We start from the raw sequence: 22,855 nt of genomic DNA, 5'->3' as shown, positions 1-22,855 counted from the left end.
ATGAAAAAGCTTTGTCACATCTCGTAACCTTGCATGATACATTCACGAAGTTCATTACTTTTATAATATATCGTGATTTCCTGCTTAAAACGTTTCAGAATAACATGATTTAAGAAAGATCTTTGGTCAACTTCTGAAATTTATAGTATACAAGAGGCAGTAGCATAGCTGTAATTTGATTTGCTGCCTTAGGTCACGTGCTCAAATTTGACGATGTTACGATCGGGTAGATGAAGGAATAAGCTTTCTCGGGATGTGTCATATGCCAGTCTTCGACGAACTTGTTATTCATACAAAGCCTCAAAATGGGGGTATTTCTTCATGTTACTGAGCGGACAGCCGCTGTTATCGGGCAATGGGTGATGATAGATGCTATTTATAATTTTTTGAAAATGATTTTCCAATTAGGTAAACATTGAAAATAAAACAGAATAGGTAAGTGGATTTGATTAAATCTTATATTTGATGAAAATGGTCAATTTTTCGCTTCCTGGACGTTATCAACGCGTTAGCAAACATTTTTTATTTTTTATTTGATATTTATAAACCATAAGATCAGACCTTTCAAATGGTGTTTAACATGTAGTAGCAAAGATATTTTCACAGCAAATATGATTTTTTTTGTCAGAATGAGAATGGTGTTATGCCACTTTCAGCAATATTCCAACAACAGTCAAACGCTTCAACCACTAGGCTAGAACAAACTGGGAATATGAAGAGCATATTTAAGGATATCATCAAACCAGGACTGATCGTTGTTCATTCAATACACTTAAGATCTAAAAGGAAATATGTATGAAAAATAAAAATAATCTCCAAAAGTACATGTCCAGAGAACTCAGCTTTAAGAGTAAAATAACAGCTAAATTAACACAGAATATTACTACAGCTACCTGATATCCCCAGGCTAACATTATTTACTAGAAACAATTCATGAAGAACATTTGCATCCAGATACCTCCAGCAATTTTCAATTTTCATACACCCCACAACCAACCCCTCCAGATGTGAAATTGGAGATTGTATGTCTACTAGCTATGGATCATACACTCTGTCATCTACGTGGAGCCAAAATATTTACTGAATCAGGGCTTCACCTCACACCACTATCATCTTCTCTACATACCTGCTTCATTACACAAACTGTCCATTGTTTTAATTGCCTACCTGTTGGTATCTCCTCAGCTCAAGGATATTTACGAATATGAGGATGGATGGTGAATATTATGACATCCTTATTAATGGTCAATATGATGGAGGCCATGGACGGCATGTCAGTTATGCCATGCACGGATTGATTGATGATTAATTGATACCCATTACTCTCACATCATGTCTCTGTAAGCTCTTTGAAAATATACTGCTGAAACGTATAGAAGACAAACTATGTAGGCTTAACCCAGACTTTCCTGATATGCTACAGTTTGGTTTTAGAAGAGAGCATGGAGCTATTATGCCAGTATTTACTTTGATCGAAGGCATTCAGTATCACATACACAGGGACTCTGCAATCTATGCAGCTTTCTTAGATAATGAAAAAGTGTTCGATAGGATGTGGCACGATGGATTATTTTACAAACTACATAAACTGGGCATTAAGGGTAATACATGGAAAATACTAAATCATTTTTATACAAATAGTTATGCTTATATTTCCTACCAAGGTGAACAATCAGACACATATATGGTTCAACAAGGTGTTGGCCAAGGCAGAGTAATCTCTGCTTGGTTTTTTCTTGTTTTTATAAATGACCTCATTACAGCCTTCAGACAAACACAATGTGGTATTCGTGCATATGGTATGGATATTCGTGCAGTCTTGCTTGCCGACGATACTACACTTATTAGCAAATCACCGAGAGGCTTACAAACATTCCTTGATATTGTACATACATATGCCTCAAGGTGGCGCCTAACATATAATCCATCAAAAAGTGCAATATTTGTGTTCACCAAAGCAAAACGCAAGGGGTATAACTGTCATTGTAAACTTGGTAATATACACATAACTACAACTGACTCTACGGTGTATGGTGGAATACTTCTAACATACAATCTGTCCTGTAAAACAAGAATTGAAAAGTACTGTCAGAAAGCAAGACAAAATATTAACTCCCTAAGATCTTAAGGATTAAATTGTTATGATCTTCATCCATTTCAAGCGTGAAAATATGGCTCAGAATGATACTCAAATCCAGCCTTTATGGATGTGAATTACTCTATGACATCAAGGGTCAACATGCCGCTCTGTTGGAAGGCACGTAAAGATATTGTGCACGCATTGTACAGGGTTTTGATAAAAGATCTCCTTCAGAATCTACTATTTCGAACCTTGGACATTGGACAATTACTGCATATATTGATAAATGCAAACTTTTATTTCTTGGTCGTTTATGCAATCTGAACTGTAATAACTTTGCATTATATACTTTTTGCGCGTCCATTGCAAGCCCTGTCAATTCAAAGACTATCTGTGGAGAACTTAAATCAACACTTGATAATTAACTGCGTGTAATTGAATATATTTTTATTGTTATCTTCTGAATGACATCTGGAGAAAATAAAGAATCTCTCGCTCTCTCTCTCTCTTTCCAATAATGCTACCAAAAGGGTACTGTGTTCATTGAAACATTTCCGACTTATTTTCCTGTATCATAAAGTGTTATTATGTGCGTATTTCAAATAATATTAAAAAACACAGGACATATTTGGAGGCTTTATACACGTTCGCAGTAGAAGCCAAGTCAGGCATTCACCTGAACTAACATGGGAACATATGGTGGAAGTAATAAAAATAGAATTGCATCTGACATCATTTTGGTCACTGGTGCATCGGACTTGGAAATGCCCCCAGAATGTCATGTCCCCCATACAACTTCGAAGGCTTCAACGAGGCCTTACATGTTGTAACCCTGATCAAATAACTTTTGAAAAGAATCGTATGAGGCTCCACTGATACTATCGTAGAAAAATCATGCTCGGTTGTACACCAATATCTTCAGTCTTTCCTAAACACATACTATGAACTAGACATAATCATACAATAACCTTCTCATGGAAAGGCTTTGGTCGCTCTTATTCAGTGAAAATGAGCTAACTTCTCGAAAGTAACCTGTTCGAACCTTATTCCTAGTTTGCACAGCCAGAGAGAACACTGTTCAAGTTCACTTGACTACTTACATTTGCTTTGTGTTTTGGTGTCAAAGTGAATCGTCCACATTTTTCTGTCTTTTTTAGCTTCGCCTTCAGCAGATAACAGACCAGGTTGCCAATATCGTAGCTAGTGCTCATGCATGAGCTTCTGGTAGTACATTCGTGACTGCACATCTGGACTCCTAACATATCAAACCTTCCTAACACCACACTTCCAGTCATTGGTCTGACAGTGCCAACCAAGCCCCACAACAGACACAGCCAGACAAGAAACATGGTTACTGTCGACCACTGTTCCAAATTAAGAAGGTTTTAAAACACGAAGACGAGTAGAATGATAGAACCGAGCTCCATAGAAACATAATACTATCATTAACATCTAATGCAGATGTCGTTATCTTGAAGAAAACTAAATATATGTTAAAATAGCAACAATTGTATCTATTTTGCATGAAAGGTCGCAAACCGTATCTTCAATGAATAAGTAACAGCAAACACATACCTAGGGTTTATTTTTGTCACAGTATCCACTTTCACATTAAGCGATGCAGCCATTTGTTTCTGTGTTTATCACTTCTACCATAAAGAAGATAAGACTGGCACACAGTTTCTAATTACAGCACAGAACATGGGCGTTTCCTCCTGCAGCACAGGCACAATCTGGAACAACGGAGGTTAGGAGATGATACTCCCTGTTCACAGATTTGTGTCACTGTAGAACATTGGATACCTGTAATATCTACAACCGTACAAGTTCTATACACATGTCAAAGTTTAAGTTGCCGTTGTTATACACAGCACCGTCCTCGTCCTATAATGATTGAAGTACCTACTCGAGACTTCACGTTAACAGCAACTGAAACCCTGCATTACACATGCGTACTTTAGTGACCATTATATCATAGACTGCCAGCACTGTCTAATTCATTGTTTTATTGTTGTCATCAACCTAGTATTCTTTTAAATGGCTTAAGTGCATGGAGGCCTCAACGGTGACCTTGACTAACTTATTGATGCCTTGTTTTCTTCCTACATTCTAACAGCTACATACTACTTGGATTACTGGCAATGCAACAAATCTGTTTATCACTGGAGGCATAATACAGGGATCATTTCGATCATTACACCTGGAACTTGAGCAATCATATCTGAACAAGGTCTTAATTAATTCACTCTCACACTGAAACCAGGACCAACACTTCACACCCCGAAGTCTGGGTGTAAAACACACATCTTCCAGCACTATTCCCATTTAATCTGCAGATCTGGTTGATCAGCACATTCAGAGTAAACTGCATTTGATAGTCTTGCAATTTGTGTGCACTTTGAGCATGCCCGCTTGGTGTGGACAAATAGTGCAACATACATGGCCTACTTATTATTTTGTTTGCCAAAGCTCACCTAAGACTAAATTAAGTTTGGAACAAGAACAAACCATCAATAAAAAAATAAATCTATTAAATCAAGGCGTTTTGAATATGTGATTATCAACAAAACATAATATGGAAAGTAAGCCTTTGGGACGACTACCACACACAGATCTATCTATGTATCCTTAGAACATTTTATTCTAACATAACATTGAACTCTATTATCTGCAAAATTGTCTGACTAATGGCCACTAATGGTTTTGCAATTTGGTTACCCCGGTATGTTAAGTAACAAGAAAAAGAAAAAGTGTCACATTCAAGCAGTGAGTGAGTGAGTATGGTTTTAAGCCGCTTTTCCAACTCTAGCAAAAGTGCACACACAATAAACACAATATAATACAAGACATAAACTGGAGCCCAGCTGAGACACTTAGATACAATACAATGACACCTACATACATACAATACCCACATCCATAAATAAAGAAATGATTTTAACTGTGTGTAAGTTCATTGGAGTATGAACCTTGCCAGAGAGGGCCAAATTGTATGATTGTCGGAACTTGCGGAGTTCCCCAAAAAGAGAAGTGACATGTATGCTCAACTTGCTTTACAGGAACATCTGTTGTCGTTTGTTTTCAAGCAACGTAATCGAAAAATATCATCATTGGGAAAGTGGGTGAGTGAGTGAGTGAGTATTTTTTTTACGCCGAGTTTAGCAATATTCCAGCAATATCAGGCAGGGAACCCAAGAAATGGGCTTCACACATTGTACCAATGTGGGGAATCGAACTGGATCTTTGCAACGACAAGCGAACACTTTAACCACCAGGCTATCCAACTTGCGAGTGAATGATATTACTTCAAGTTTGGGAAACTACTGTACATCTGAAAACCCATGCCTCTTGCTGCATTAATAAACAAGAGTCATCAGAGTGAGTGAGTGAGTTGGGTTTAACACCGTTTTTAACAGTATTCCAGTTACATCACGGCGTGGTAGCTTGATGTGGGAGGAAAGCCCGAAGTGATGCAGGTCTCAGATGTTTACCACTTCGTTTACAAACTTCCAATCACTGCTGCCAGATGATTCAAAAAGCCTCTCAATTAAATCTGCTTGTTGAACGACTGATTCTGGTTTTAGAAAACATTTGACTTATGTATTGTATATATATGTCGCTTCTCAGAAAAAAAATGAAAATTGGATTTAACGTATTAAACATTTCTATATGGCACCAGAATACAAAGTTTTGATGTACCGAAAGAGTTAAATGATATATGTCATTAATGTTTTACAAAAAAATGTATTTCTGTATTGATAAGAATTTGTTTCTACAATCAACCAGAGACCATGGGAGTTTATTGCAATTTCACAATAAGAGGAGCTCATGGATCAGTTCCATACATGGTTGAGGCTGCCTTGATCATTTCACCCTAAATATTGTTTTCAACTATAAAAAAATTGAACAAATCTTTCAACCTCAACACCAATAAAAATATTCATTAACAGTCAGCTGTCAGCTGTTTGCCTCCCTGTGCTATCATCAGCTAGTAGCAGAGTCTTGAACATTCCAGGAAATATGTTTTTACATGATATGATTGAGAATGTTTGAGATTTCTTGAATTTACATTCCTGCATTGTTTCTACTATCAAGCACCCAATGACTGTCCACATTTAGTAAATCATCTATAAGGGCTAAGACAATTGTGTGTGCTTTCCTTTCCTCCTAAAATCAAAAGTAGAAGCACCTTATGAGAAAACCTGGTGACATAAGTACACATGGAAATAAATCAGAAAACAATATTCCAATTTGGAAAGAAAAAGCATGGAATTGCGGCCAGGACATTGACCATGGACGCGTTAAGCAGTTTATATAAAGTTCTCATACATGTGAGGCGAGGTAATGAATCTTACCAGAAAGTAGGAAGGAAAGGGGTGGATTGTTACCTTTGTGTCTATCACAACCGATAAAGAGAAGTAACTCCCTGAGGATAAAGAAAAAGCTATAAAGCAACAACATGAAATACTCCCAGAAAATCTAAAACACTTTCTGTTTAATGTATTTAGATTGCTTAAGATGCCAATTTCAACTATTTGCCAGTTTGAAGGAGACAAAGCAAAAATTTCATCTTTATAAGATGCCGATAAAGGGAAGTAACCCCCTCAAGTAAAAGAAAACCATTTAAAACCACAACATGAAAGAACATTACACTTAAGTTTAATGATTCATTCACTTAAGATTAAATCCTCCCTGAAAATCTAAAACCCTTTCTGTTTAATGTTTTTAGGTTGCTTAACATGCCAATTTAAATTATTTACCAGTTTAAGGGGAGACAAAGCAAAAAATCCATATTAATTTGGATGTATACAGCTTATCCCGAAACAAAAGTTGTTATGTTCATTCAAAATTAACAGTGTTTGGCAATACCAGCTTAAAAAAGTATTTTTCTCCAATAACTTATGGGCTTGTAGACAAATCAGAAAACATCTTGAATTGGCAAATATATGATTTAAGTGTTGTATGTATATGTAGCTTCTCAGAAAGAAAATGGAAATTGGATTAAACTTCACTACTTGCTCCTATCCAGCATGTCTATATATCACCAGAATACAAAGTTTTAATACACTGAAAGAATTGTAAGAGTTTAATGATGTACACTTCATCAATGTTTTACTAAATGTATTTCTATATTCATAAAAAAAGATTCAACACTGACCATGGTGGTCAATTAATATTTTATAAAAGAAGGGGGTTCAGTTCAATACATGGATGAGGCTGCATAGATCATATCACCTCAAAATAGTTTTTTAACTAAATAAAATAAACACATCTTTAAACCTGAAAAACAGTAACAATACATATTTAGAATTGAGCAGTGGTCTGTTATTTGCCTTCCTTTGCTGACATAATTAAAACATAGAAGAGTCTGCTACGTTCATGGAATATGGTTTTGACACTCATGACATGATGCAATTGATATTGTTTGAGATTGCCCGAATTTACACCTTGCATTGTTTATATAATTAAGCATTCAAACTACTGTCAGCATTTAGTTAATCATCTATGAAGGGACTATCACAAATGTTTGTGCTTTCATTTATTCCAAAAATCAAAAGTATAAGAACCTAAGATATAAGCTGGAGACATAAGTACACATGGAAAGGAATCAGGAAAAAATCTCAAAGTTGGACAGAGAGCATGGAATTCAGGGCAACAATTGTCAAGGGACACTTTAAGCAGCTTTAAAATCATCAAAAATGTAAGGCTGGATAATGAACTTTACCAGAAAATAGGAAGTAAAGGGGTGGACTGTTCCCAGCAATCTCAAACACTGACCAGTAAAGCCGAGAAATGGAAATAGCCCCTTAAGTAGAAGAAAGCTCTTTGAAACAACAACATGAAAGGAAATTACACTTAACTTAATTTGTTTAGTTAAGACTTTAAAATACTCCCAGGAGATAAAAAATACTTCCAGTTTCATGTTTCAAGGTGGCTAAACTAAAAAAAAACAAAGTCAAAATTCAATATCATTTCGAAAATGTACGCCTTGTCCTGACAAAAAAAGTAATTATTTTTATTCACGATTAACAGGTTCATGCAATTCCAGCTTTAAGAAGTTGTTCTCTCCAATAACTAAACAGGGGAGGCAATTTAGTAACGTCGAACACTGTCACATTCTTTACAAATGATTTCATAACCATAATGTTACATTCCAGAAGAGCCAGTGGGTATTATTTTCATCTAAGCTGGTTCTGGGGCTGTTGTATAACCCTTGCTTCATGTTTGCAACCTGAAAAATTGCACAGTGAGGCATTGAGGGATCACTGTCAGAAATTTCTAATCCATGAGGGTAATCTTATGATGGGACTTGATAGTGAGCAATAGTGGGCCTTAAGTGGACATGGGTTCTTAAATGTACTTTATGTACATATATGTCCAGGTTCCACAACTTCTACAAGGTAATAGAGCGCGGCGAGGCAAAACAAGGGATGTTGATCATATACCTGCCAACACCGGACTTCAGATCGGCTTCTCTAAATGCCAAATTGGATGTGAAAACTTCTATTTCTTCTGCATGAGTGAACATATACCCCAGTCCACATTAGGCATGCTGAAAGCTGAAAACACTGTTGAGACAATATTATATATCAAACCAGTTTGGATATAACAGCCAGGAGACAGTTCTTGAGGGGACAGAATAATTATTTGAAAGTCATATTAGTGAAAATGTCGTCTGTTATAAGAAATTTAACATAAAAATAGCATAATTTATTCACACAAAAGCACCTAACAGACAGAACTGATGGTATGCTACATTGTTTACATTAAATAAGGGGGGTTGTGACATTCTGCTGTCAGCCTCTGAGGCCTCAGCAAACCTTCATACCAAGGAAGGGTAGCCAGATGGGGGTTAAGAAACTTAATTTAACTTACTCCAGGTGCATGTTGACTTGAGAACCTAGTTGCACCAGACAAAATAAAGTTGTGCTCTTGTCCCATAACTTTATCAAAGATGAAACATTGATGAATATACTGAATAAGTTCTTCTCAGATGACCCGTGAAGATCTGGGGTAGAATAGATCTTCAGCAACCCATGCTTGCCGTAAAAGGTGACTATGCTTGTCGTAAAAGGCGACTAACAGATCGGGTGGTCAGGCTCGGTGACTTGGCCCGTGCATGTAATCGATCCCAATTGCGTGGATCAATGTTCATGATGTCAATCACTGGATTGTCTTGTCCAGACTCGATTATTTACAGACTGCCGTCATATAGATGGAATATTGCTGAGTGCGGCGTAAAACAACAAACCAAACCAAATCTGATGATATAATATATTTACATAAATATTGCTGTAAATCATAATTGGATGTGCACATAATCATGAAGTTTCCACAGTTTGAGTATGTCAAGCCCAAGAAATAACAAACAATAACCTAGTGTCCAAAGATTTGTGTTGCATGGAAAAGTAAGTGACAGTCAGACACAACTGATCACTTAGGTTTGTTTCTGGTGTTTCATATAGGTGTCACGTATCATTGGTCAGCTGAGATAGCACACTTGGCTGTTTTTTTCACAGTCCACAGTTCACAGTTCTTGAAATAAATCCATTGAGTTATATAACAATGAGCAATCAGTCAACGTATTATAAGCTAATCATTTGTTGTTTTTACATAGGCACTTCATGTCCATATATGGGTGTTCCTTCTGATTTAGTAAACTTACACATGTAAACAATTAGTTTTAACAAATTCACTTTGCAAAATAACAATTATTAATCAATCAACATTGGCTATTCAGTCATCTATTGAAGTTTTTGTGAACTAAAACCATCAAGGGGAATTTCCATACAACAACATCTTATGGGCCACCACCATTCTTTTTGTGGGTTGGTTTATTAACATTAACATTCTGTCAACTTCAGTGTATGCATGATCAGATTGTTTATTGCGTGTATCTTAGACGTTTTTGACAGGACTCTGGTAAAACAATTCCCAATTGGAAATTTTGCACCAAACTCTTGAGACCTGCAGCTGGTACCTCGGTTCCTACGTTGTGGAATAACGTTGTCATAGAGATACGCAATTACGTTCTGGAAATTTTAGTATTAAGAGATGAAAATTCAAATGCCGAATATATAGAAAGGTAATACAATACTGCCTTGGTTTTATGACAAATTCATTAATTTTGATTTTCTATTCCTTTATGACTATCGAGAATCAAACTCTATAACGTTTCACCGACGTTTCAGAAATGTAGTTACAAAACGTTGTGTGATGTCCGATGCACAACGTTTTCACAACGTGAATGTGCAACGTTGTTATAACGTTGTGAAACAACGTTGCACGTTGACGTTATAATAACGTTGTGACAACGTAATATCACGACGTTACCAATCCACAACCTTTCTACAACGTTGTGACAACGTCGTGTGTTAGCTGGGAATCTGCTTGAGATAGTTCTGGATCCAATGATAGTGGTGCTGGCAACAGGGTCACCATCCTTGGATACATCTTTAAATAAGTAAGTATCATACATGCTTCGTATTTCATCATGTGTCGGATGTCTTTAGATTAGTTTATGATAGGTCGGTTGGTTTGGTTGGTTTGTTGATTTACGCCGCACTCAGCAATATTCCAGCCATAAGGCGACGTTCTGTAATTAATCAAGTCTGTCCAAGAAAATCCAGTGATTGATATCATGCGCATAGATCCACGCAATTGGGATCGATGACATGCACCCACCAAGTCAGCGAGGCTGACCACCCAATCCCGTTAGTCGCCTTTTACGGCACGTATGGGTTGCTGACGACCTATTCTAACCCAGATCTCTACGGGTCTTATGATAGGTCCAGCTTTGGCTTCACTATCTACCATGGTGGAGAAGAGAAGTAGGGGCTACATGTATGTTTTAAAGATTGATTTGAGCAGCAGAAACATCAGATTGTATTCTGATTCCAAGTGGTGGAATAAGAGATTATTTTTATTTTCGCGATTTTTGTAAAGAGGATTGAAAACACAGCCACAGGTTGTAAGGCAAAGCCTCAGGCTTTGGGGATGAAGTACCAAACTAGATGATTATTTATTATGCATTCCATGGTTTTGCAAATGCAGCTTGTCATTTATATTGGTTGATAATCTGAAGGGTCTCTCGCCTAGGTTTGGGTATGGGATTACTACAGCTCCTGTAGTAGCATCACAATCTTGTCCAAGGGCAGTATGGAGATCATGAATAGAGAATAGTCCATTATAATCTTCCCCGTTATCTGATTTGCAAGTAATAATGTTCTTTTCTTGCTGTCTTTGATATTTTTGGAATTTTTGGTCATAGTTAGTTGAGGATGAATGTTTAGCCAAAGTTTGTTTACATTATCATATTTATCAGTTAGTAGTACATTCCCATTTTGGAGATGGTGGATTTGGAACCCTTACCTTTAACTTTCTGAATCATGTTCCATACTTCAGACATTTGCATACGTGAATTTATTTTTGAGACATGTTTATTTTGCTTAAAAGTATGTCATTCTTCAGCATTTAATTTTTTTTTATTTAAATTATGTACCACAGGATGGTGACGAAAATAGAATTATGTGTGGATTTGCAGAGGACTGTGTACATCAGCAATTTTGTTCATCAGAGAAGTTTGGGATAGGATCAGGAGCGTTGATAAACAAATCAGGTGTAAATTTGTAGGAGGACGGTAATTAAAACAAAGGCTAGTTTGCTTTCTTAAAGTTCCATCGTGATGATGGCTGAACATCAGTAGGGGGAACAACTTTCAGGATGGGTGAAAAGGGGTCACTTCCACTGAGGTCATCATGGACAGGCCACTCAAACTCATTTAACAGATCAGAGTCTGTAATGGACAAATCAAGGGAAGAGTATGTACCTGAACCAGGACATAAATATGTTTTAGAGTTATCATTCAAAAGGAATAAAGCATTGTTGGAAATATACTCTTCTTGACTCTTCCCTTCAGGGCTGATATAACCACTACCCCACTAATGTTATACGGATAGCAGTGGCTTGGAGAGGAGTAGCGAGAGTTACAGGACTGTGGAGGATATCTTACCTCGCCTACACTGAAGAACCTCCAGTGGCCTTTATCCATGCTGTTTCTGTATTCTTAAAACATGTCTTTAAAATAATAAAAAAATATTTTACTATGGGCCTTGATGCCTAAATTACTGAATAAACTGTCTGTCTGTCTTAAAAGAAATGATATGAATTATTCTGCCTAATGTCGAGTTGATCGGTATGTGTCATGTAGGTTTCTTGAAGACATAAAGCTGATGGTTTAAAATCTTCTAAAAGAGCTGGAGATCATCATAATTATGTCGGGGTCCTCAGCAATTCCATAGAATGAGTTGACTTGAGCAGCTCATGGCGGCTCAACTGGGGATCTTGAGCAGGAGGTACGTCCACTCCCATGGACTGGCTGTGTGAGAGTGACGTCCATGTCCAGGGGCTCAATCGGATTATAAACCTCAACAGAAGTTGTAACAGGAGAAGGTACCTCCAAGTGTTGGAGTGTTCTGGCTTGTCTCCCCATTTGCTTTTTAGCTTTTTTTTCAATAAATGGGCTTTGCCCTGAATTTTTTCTCTTTTGGTTACCTGGATCTGGAGTGGTGATTTGATCAGAAGGTTGTGATTGTTTTCAGATCGGGTGGCAGATGTCGATATGGTTGGATAGTTTTTAGATGCCTGAATGATGTCATCAATGGTAAGTTGGCCATCCTTCAACCAAGTGAGTGAGTATGGTTTTACGCCGCTTTTAGCAATATTCCAGCAATATCACGGCGGGGGACACCAGAAATGGGCTTCACACATTGTACCCATGTCGGGAATCGAACCCGGGTCTTCGGCGTGACGAGCGAACGCTTTAACCACTGGGCTACCCGACCGCCCCCCTTCAACCAAGAGATAGAAGTCTGGCAGTGTATGGAGACTGTAGTTACTTTGGTACATGGAACCGGAGAAGAAGAGAACGCAGCTGAAAAGCTTTTAGAAGAAGGTGTTTGGGGAGGAATTAATCACTTTTTAGCTTCAGTGTATGGAATGTTATGGTACGCCTGAGTTTTAATATTTTTGTTACAAGACCAAAAGCAGGACATTGAATTGATGAGGACATCTTCTCTCCGTTGCACTTCTCATTTCCACAGTCTCAACGGAAACATCTTGCCTTGTTTGTGCAAGTTTTGATGACATGACAGAATTTTTGACGCTTGTAATATCGGAGTGGATTTGGAACATAGACCTCAACTTCGATGTTAAAGTAACCTGCTTTTATGGACTTTGGAAGGGTTACAAGAGAAAAAGTGAAAAGTGTTTTTTTGTTTCTTGTTTAACACCGCACTCAGCAATATTCCAGCTATATGACGGCAGTTTATAAATAATCGAGTCTGGACCAGACAAACCTGTGACTGACATCATGAGCATCGATCCACGCAATTTGGATACAATGACATGCATCAACCAAGTCAGGGAGCCTGACACCCGTTAGTCCCCTATAACGACAAGCATAGTCGGCTTTAAGGGCAAGCATGGGTTGCTGAAGACCTTTTCTACCCCGGATCTTCACGAGTTGAAAAGATAAGTTTGGATATTGATAATCTTGTGTTTTTGTGGTAAAATGTTTAAGTGCGGTGACACCTTGAGATTTTAATTCAGTTGCTATCTCTTCTTCTGTCATGTATGGCAGACAGAGAGCTCGATCACGAATGTTCCCCTACTGGAGTTCAGTGTCTTGTGCACTGAGACAACAACCCGTGTATTGACAAACCGCTGAAGGCCCAACATTTAATATGATGGGTTGCTGTCTCCATGCACATTCCACAATGATTGGACCACCACAGAGACGTGTGACATTCTTAACCTCACCACAGGCACCCTTACCCTTGGAGATCGCAGACGGGTTAAGTTTGAAAGAAGTATAACCTAGATTTGAAATAACTAAGAATCTTGGCCAATATCTTTTCATTATTGGAGGTAATTTCGCATCAGATAACAAAAAATGGTCCCTTCTTTTATTACTTTTTGTTGAACCAGTGGGTGTGTTGTTAACCATGATATGAGAATATTATTCAGCATTCCTGCCCCCTATCCACTATCGAGTGCCAACGAGGCGATGTTGCAATGGAAGACAGCCTTTGTTCTCATCACAATTTGAAAATAAAAACACAAACAATCTTCCGGACAAACATGTATTTTTCTCATTTTCTTCCAGTATACATTCAGCAGAACATTAAAAGTGCGTTATTTTAATATTGCCCGAAGAGAGACATAACTAAACATGAATATGCACAATAACATGCTATAGTTTGTTGAACATGTACACTAAGGTGCATTAAGTTGCACTTCATTTTCATTTGTTATCGGATCGTGATACAAAGTTGTCCCTCAGTCTGAACTCAACAACCGGACAATGACAAAGTTTATAACCAAATATCTGATGAAAGTGTCTGATAACTGCAATTCTACCATGAATTTGGAAAATATTGGAATCTGAATGGTCAATCAGAGGCTAATCACAATAAACCCCCTCTGATTGAAACAGATGGTTTGACGGCTGCATCACCGCGGAAGTTAATATTCAATTATAATGGTACTTTTTTCAGTCATTGTCGGTAGGCATATCTAAATAATAATATCTACAAATACAGGTTACAAAATGCAAAGTTGCGGTTACTACAATATTCAAAGTATGTTCGACAATACATTTTGTGCAGAAAACACAATAGAACTCTTCAGAGAGTATATATATATATTAAGTTTTGGGGACAACAGAGTGCTTGGAATATCTCTACATACGACTGTGACGTCATAGCGTTGGCGTCACATTGAGCAATATGACGTCATAATGATAAGGTGCGGTGTAGAACGAAAGCTTTGCAAGGCTTGCTTAGTTTTCTTATGGCGTGCCCACCTCATGTTAACCTACAAGTTGCCGTGATACATGCTTTCAACACCTGTCATATGATCGAGTGACCTATTACGGTATAAACAAACTGCTTGAGCATATACAGCTTCATGTTTTTTTCACATGCTGTTGTCAGTGGTCCGGTAATTAAGATCGACAACCCCCACAAAACACTGTATTCAACCCATGCAAGGTCATTCAATATATTTGCTAGCTCCAAAGAGTTCACGTTTTTTTTTAGTCATGGTAGAATGGAGATAATTGATTGCGCTACATTTAACATTTGAAACCTCATGCTGCCCGTTCGTTCCAAATTCAATTTAGCGCGGTTACATTTACAGGTGACCTACCTTTACATTGAAAACACATTATGTTTATCTCCCAATTGTTCTTTATTATCGGTCATTCACATGTCTGATATGTCCATTTATTATGATAAATATCCTGCACCTATTCACAACCACAGCTTCTTTTAGGAAGTGACGTCAACATCTCCGCAACAACATTTCTCGCTCATGATAGTAATTGGATGCGATGGCAATTTCTAAATCAAACATGTAAGTCATGGTTTAAGAAATGATATGATTGACATATTGCCGATGTGACTTTGATTTTAACTCATTTACTCAATGAATCTCAGAACGAAGCCTGTTAACTCGGCAAGTGATGCAGGTCTCGGACGTTTACCACTTCGGTGAAACCCAAGAGTACGAGTATGGTGCTGACAAACCTAGAAACATAATCGGGGGGAACCGGGATTCGAACCCACCATCATTGGTTTCTGACCTGCCCACGGGACGCAACTTTGCACAGCGCGGCACCTTAGACGACTGGACCATTCATGTCCCTGAAATAATAGCAAACTGGAACCTTATCAGCTTCATCTAAAGAGAGTGCCCTGATTGCAAGAGCATGGCTTTCTGAATCGTCCGTCTGTTCCCTACCAAGAACGGGTTCCTCAAAAGTTCTCTACCTGGAAAATTTCGACAGGTCAAAAGTATGATCCATTAAAAGTGATCATATCTGGAATCATTCTCAGAAGAACTTTGCTCAATCATAGCACGAGTGACAACACATGAAGGGATTTTTTTCAAGATTTGCAGTACGTTGCAGTTCTAGGCTCAAGACAAACAAAACCAAAGATCATCCTCCCTGAAAAATAATTCCCAATCAGCAAGTCTACACCTTTAACAGGTAGAGTTTCCCCAACCCCAACCAACACAGAGACCACAACTGTCTTCAAATCCACAATTTAGGGAGGTGCACAAGTAAAACCACATAAACGCTCGCACCAAACCTCACAGTTCACTGATGACGCTTTCCTTGGTGACACCAAACCTCACAGTTCACTGATGACGCTTTCCTTGGTGACACCAAACCTCACAGTTCACTGATGACGCTTTCCTTGGTGAGGAGCTCTGGCCTTTAGCTGACACAAAACCTTTATTAACGAAATGTAAATACTCCTCTCTCACAGAACAGACTCTGATGACTGGTCTACAACAGCTAACTCCTCATCAGCCAAAAGAAAGAAAGGGCTGTGACTTGACATGCACATAAACATTCGTCGAAGAATTAAAGTGAGTTGACTACACTCAGAGGTTATATGCCCTGAATTGCAAAAAATATGTAGAAGTAGACTCTGATGAAAACCCAGAAGTATTTGTAGAACCAACTGGATAGAGCGTGACTTTTTGTCAATAAACTCAGAATTTGTTAGAGCTATATCTAGGAGGAGATGAACTATCATTTCCTGATTTGTAACCCTGTGAACTCCAGCCCGTGTACCCTGACTGCTTTAAACTAACCCTGTGAGTTAGCAAATAGTCATCATCCCACGTAACAGCTTTGCGTAACTGATCCACCTTCTGCTCATCGACATGTGTCCGAATGCCCGTTGACAGACACTGCTTAAACTCCTCCTGCAAAACCAGCTGCCTCAAACTATCAAAATCAACATTAACTTCCTCTCCTACTCCCTTGTAAAATCGGCCCGTGAAAATCCAGTGTAGAATTGGTCTTTAGCAACCCATTCTTGCCGTAAAAGGCGACTGTCCTTGTCGCAGACTCGATGACTTGGTGGATGCATGTCATCGATCTCAATGGCTTTGATCAATGCTCATAATATTAATCACTGGATTGTCTGGTCAATAATTGTAAATTCAACAAAAGTAGAACCATCCCTACACTTTTGCCTGTTAGCTTCAGGAACGAATTGATAAGCTTTACAAACTCCAGCTTTTACAACCTGATATTAAGAACTCCTATCAATAGTTAAGGCAGAATAATCTTTCTGAGCTTTTCACCTTAACACACTTTGTAAAAACATGGTCCCCTGAGTTTGAGGCCATTTCAAGCTGTTAGCCATCCTTTCAAAATGTGAGAAAAACTTCTCAACATCACGTCCAGAGAAGGGCGGAACAAGTCTAATCTGCTTGGAAAGATCAAACAATTCATCTCCCTTTGAGGTACAGTGAGAGGGATCATTCTGTAAATCATTTTGCTTTATAAGCTTCAATGTCGAATTGCTTAACCCGAAATTCCCTCTATTCTTTTTCCTTCTTTCACTTTTTCTACTCCCTTTTTGCTAAGCCGAATTTCTTTTTACAAAGCCAATGTTCCTCCTTTCAATTTCTAATTTCTTCAAAGCTAAAACATCAGTTTGTTTCTTCAAGCAAGGCCAAACCATCATCCAAATGTCTTCCTCAACCAGGTAAGTTATAAAGTACATACCCAATTTGATGTCAAGTTTGCCGTAAGAGGCGCCTATGCTTGTCGTAAGAGGCGACTAACGGGATCCAGTGGTCAGGCTCGCTGACTTGGTTGATGCATGTCATCGATCCCAATTCCGTGATCATTATTAATCACTGGATTGTCTTGTCCAGACTCGATTGTTTAGAAACCACCGTTATATAGCTGGACTATTGCTGAGTGCAGCGATAAACAACCAGCCAACCAACCAACCAGCCAACCAACCAACCGGCCAACCAGCCAACCAACCAATTAAGACTTTTCTAGCATAGAAACTTGTTCCGCTGACGGCTGGCTAAAATAAATCCTCCACACTTAACACTATAGTGATTCTTGACATCACACTCTATCAGACAATAAAATGTTTATCCAATAATTTTGACAAATAATTAGTGATAGATAAAATGTCTCCCCCGTCGAGCTCCCAATTTCTGTCTCTCAATTTGATACATTATATCAACCCAGAAATCTGTGCGCAAATGAACTGTAGAAGTGGTATACACGCAATAAATGTAATACGATATTCACAAAGTTTACACACATCAATACAAATTTCTACGCAGCAATTGCAATGGCAGGAAAAAATATCGCTTGTTTGTTTGCTTCTTGTTTAACGCCGCATTCAGCAATATTCCAGCTTGTCCCACTATATATATATATATACATGTGCTACTAAAACAAATTCGTCAGTCTAGCGGTACTTGAACATTACAAACTATTCTGCATCAGTCCACGGCCTACCGTATGCCACACTAGCTTTGATATAGAGTAACTTCCTGACGACTGCTTACATTAAACACCACCACATTCCTGATGACTAATCACTGTCCACAAACAATGCAATGAGCGTCTTCCGATTCTCAACAGAAACAATGTAACACAATTACAATCATTGTTCAAATCAGTGTGATTGGTAAACATCCCTTTATATTGGGCATTAGCAGCCAAGACCAGTATGATCAACAGGTGTAGTCCATATCAACAGGTACACCAACCTACCATCGACACTGACAGATGAACATGGTTGGTCGACCATGTTGTTTCGATGAAGACGAAAACAAGGAAAGTCTGCTCCTCTGGGCTCGCCTTGCATATGAATTGGAATTTCTGCACGGATTGGCCTTGTCAAAGCAAGGTAATTAGGCGAATTAGTTTAGCTTCAGGTATATGGATTATCAGATATCGTTCAAGAACGGTGAAATAGCCAAGTCCTTTCCAACGAATTGCCCATCTGAACTAGACCTAAGAGACAAGTGAAGATCCGGTGAAGAATAGGTCTTCAGCAATCCATGCTTGCCGTAAAAGGCGACTAATGGGATCGGGTGTTCAGGTTCGTTGAATTGGTTGATGCATGTCATCGAATCCCATTTGCAATTGAATGGCAAAACGTTCTCCACAAGGCTGTATGATAAAAGGGATGCCTTCAACTTTCCAATAGTCAACTGTTTCTTTATGTCGAGTAATATTCCAGCAGCTCCAGCCTTTGGTGTCTGCATTTCACAACTTCTGAGGTAAAATAGAGCATCAGACAAAATCATGCTAACCTTTGCTCAAGTGTTGTTTGGTCAAGATTGCAACATTCAAGGCATCAACAAAGCTTTAAAAGTGCTTAATGGGAGACATGTGGAGGACATTTCCAAATTTGACAAACATGATGTCCCATGCAATGCCCTGTTTACAATTGTACAATACACGGTGGCGTTTATTATCACTTTTTGATAGCAATTAACAAATACATGCTTATGATAAAGTCGGAATCACTTGCGTTTTAGCTTTCTTATGCTTATGGACATTTTTTATTGACTCACAGAGTGTTTATTATAACCAACATCATTTAGAAAGATGAACTCGTATAACTGTGCATCAATCTGCATATATTTGGTATGATGTTTCTTCAAAATTGCAGTAAACGTTGTTCACTGCACAGCTACCACTTTCATCCTTATTGTCTAGAATTACATTTTCCTTGTCGGCAGCAGCTATTATGACATGTGAAAGGATATATTTCACAATATTTATATTTTTGGATTCACAGGCAAGATATAGGATGGTGTTGCCATCTGTATCAGCGGATGACAGATTTGCTCCTTTCGTCACCAGGAAGTCAAACACGTCTCTCTTCCCGATCCATGCCGCCATCATTACAGCCGTCTTTCCGTTGTTTCCTCTGCTGTTAATGTCTACAATATTCTGTGCGAGAATATACTCGACTATCTCCAACTTTCCACCCGCCGAGGCATAATGAAGAATGTTTTCGCCATTGTCTTCCACTAATGTCAGATCCGCCCCCTTCTTCACAAGCAAATCAAATGCTTCTTTATTTTGATTTACTGCTGCAATCATTAGTGGAGTCTTCCCATACACTGATCTTGAATTGATGTCATCTACAATATTCTGTGAAAGAATATACTTCACTATTTCCACGTTTGATCCACGACAGGCCAGATGAAGAATGTTCTCCTGATGTGCAGTAACGCTTCTTAGATCAGCACCTTTACTTACTATCAAGTCAAACACCTCTCCAAGTCCCTGTAGTGCTGCCAGCATAACAGGTGTGTTTGTGATCAAATACTTCGTTATTTTAGTTTGTTTGCTTGAGCAGGCCACGTGAAGGACGTTGCGATGCTCATAATTCCTTTGTGTCAGATTAGCGCCTTCTCTCACAAGCAAATACAATATGTCTCTATGTCCCCCATATATTGCCATCATTGCTGGTGTCCAGCCGTCATCGTCTTTGCGGTTGATATCCAAAATTTTTTGTTTGAGGACATACTTCACTATATCCACATTTCCGCCATAACACGCCAAATGAAGAATCTTGTCATCGTCTTCACTCACATGAGTCATATCTGCTCCTTCACTAATAAGTAAGTCAAACATTTCTTTATGTCCCAAACTTGCTGCCACCATTGCTGGTGTCAATTCTTCATCGTTTTTGCTGTTGATGTCTACAATATTTTGTTTGAGGACATACTTTACTATATCCACATTTCCTCCTTCACACGCCATAAGAAGGATATTGTTGTTTTCTTCCTTCATAGTCAGATTAGCTCCTTTCTTCACAAGTAAATCGAATATGTCTCTGTGACCCCTCCTTGCTGCTATCACTGCTGCTGCATTGTCATCCATGCCGTTGCTGCTCATTGCATCAATGTTCTGTTCGAGAGCATATTTCACTATCTCAATATTTCCCCCTTTACATGCCATGGGAAGGATTGTCTCATAATCAGCATGCTTTATTGACAGGTCAGCGCCTTTTTGCACTAAGAAATTAAACACGGCTAGTTTCCCGTTAAGTGCTGCAAGCATGACAGGTGTCAGCCCGCAGTGTTTCCTGTTAATGTCCACATTGTTCTGTTTCAATACATATTCTACTATCTCAGTATTTCCTCCCCGAATGGCCAGATCCACAAAAGTAGATCCCTTATCATCAAATAGTGTTAGATCAGCACCTTTCTTTACCAGCAAGTTGAAAACGTCTCCATGTCCCTTAAACACTGCTAACATGGCTGCCGTCGACCCGTCCCGTCTTCTACTGTTGATGTCTGTCACGTTCTGTTCGAGGACATACTTCACTATTGGAACATTTCCCCCTTCACATGCCACATGAAGGATGCTCATCTCAGCTCTACTCATGATTGACATACTGGCTCCTTGCCCCACGAGAAAGTCAAACACTTGTCTATGAGCATTCTGTGCTGCAAGCATCAGTGGTATCATTCCGTTCTGTCCTCTTGTGTTGATGTCTGCATGACCCTCAGATAATAAGTATTTGACTCGGCACATGTCTCCATTCTTGCAGGCATCGAGGAGATCAGTGTTTGACTGACTTTGGTATTGTGTGTGATTCTGTGTTACTGAAAGAAGACATCAATATTTATCATGCAAACCTGGCTTCCACAGTAGATTGGGTGAGATCTACATTGAAATAGCATTAGAATGCTTTGTAGATCATTGTGACGTCATTGTTACAATGAAGGCACAATCAAATGACATCACAAATGAAGCTGTAAGCAGAACTTTTAACACTTAAGCCACTGCTTATTACCGTCTACAAACTAAAGAAGTGGGACGAATGATGTTGGATGATAAATACGCATAGGAGTTTTTCCTCTTTTATCACCTCGTGATTGATATATTTGATATCAAAAGACACTCGGGTGATACTCTCTATTAGTCATCAGAAACATACATTGAAGATTCTGTATTAATCTTCATCTTATTTTGTTTAGTATGTGTAAAGTTACACACATATATCAATGTGTGTTCTGTTCAGTGCTACTTTTCAATTGCAATGGAATTTCAGTAGCATATAATGCAACCCATTTCGTAATGTTGGGATTGATATTATGAGCAAGGACCGACGCAATCACTGGAAGATAACACAATATCAACTACGTCACCGGATTGATGACCCAGTCTATGTAGTCGTTTTGGAATAGATACCACTGGTGACCAATCATCACCAAGGGGCCTGTGATGATCCGGGGTAGAATAGATCTTCAGCAACCCATGCTTGCTGTAAAAGGTGACTATGCTTGTCGTAAAAGGCGACTAACAGGATCGGGTGGTCAGGCTCGGTGACTTGGTTGATGCATGTCATCGATCCCAATTGCGTGGATCGATGTTCATGATGTCAATCACTGGATTGTCTTGTCCAGTCTCGATTATTTGCAGACCGCCGTCAATAGCTGGAATATTGCTGAGTGCGGCGTTAAACAACAAACCAAACCAAACCAAATCATTACCAAGGACCCGGTAACAGTATCAGTTTGAGACGTTTAGGCGTAATAGCCCAACTAGTCAAGAGAACATAAAATGAAATTGCACACACAGTTTCTGTGAGCATGACTGACAGATTTCTTATGATTATGAAAATGGTTTTGTTCATTATATTTATGAACAAAATCACATGTCAACTTCACTCTACTCCGCTAAAGGATAGCAGAGGGAGGCCTAAGTAATAAATATAAAATTATTTGACACTTATTTCGTAGTTCATGATGTCAGAAGGATGTGGCAAATGTACTGGTACAGAAATGAATGCACGACCTATTATAAGTATACAGGTGCTGTAGAACATAGACTATATATACAAATACATTCTACATTACTGTTGTTATCCCATGTTGATGTGTCATGGACTAGTTACATTAAGGTTACTA

At 38.5% G+C, this 22,855-nt stretch overlaps 1 protein-coding gene across 1 annotated transcript in view; it reads right to left on the bottom strand.

Annotated features, from left to right (window-relative positions):
- Positions 1-11,736: 11,736 nt before the first annotated feature.
- Positions 11,737-22,855, bottom strand: part of LOC124117969 (ankyrin repeat domain-containing protein 50-like) — a 29,144-nt gene continuing 18,025 nt past the window's right edge. Inside the window, exons 3-4 of the mRNA XM_048382739.1 lie at positions 19,724-21,547; positions 11,737-11,876 (exon numbers count right to left, since the gene is read on the bottom strand). Of these exons, the coding sequence (XP_048238696.1) occupies positions 11,737-11,876; positions 19,724-21,547 (1,964 nt within the window). The remainder of the gene's footprint in view (positions 11,877-19,723; positions 21,548-22,855) is intronic.

This window comes from Haliotis rufescens, unplaced genomic scaffold (assembly GCF_023055435.1).
Source record: "Haliotis rufescens isolate VD_foot unplaced genomic scaffold, xgHalRufe1.0.p SCAF_41, whole genome shotgun sequence".
NCBI lineage: Eukaryota > Metazoa > Mollusca > Gastropoda > Lepetellida > Haliotidae > Haliotis > Haliotis rufescens.
Note: the sequence above shows the minus strand (reverse complement) of the source record. Positions and strands in the feature narration are given on the sequence as shown.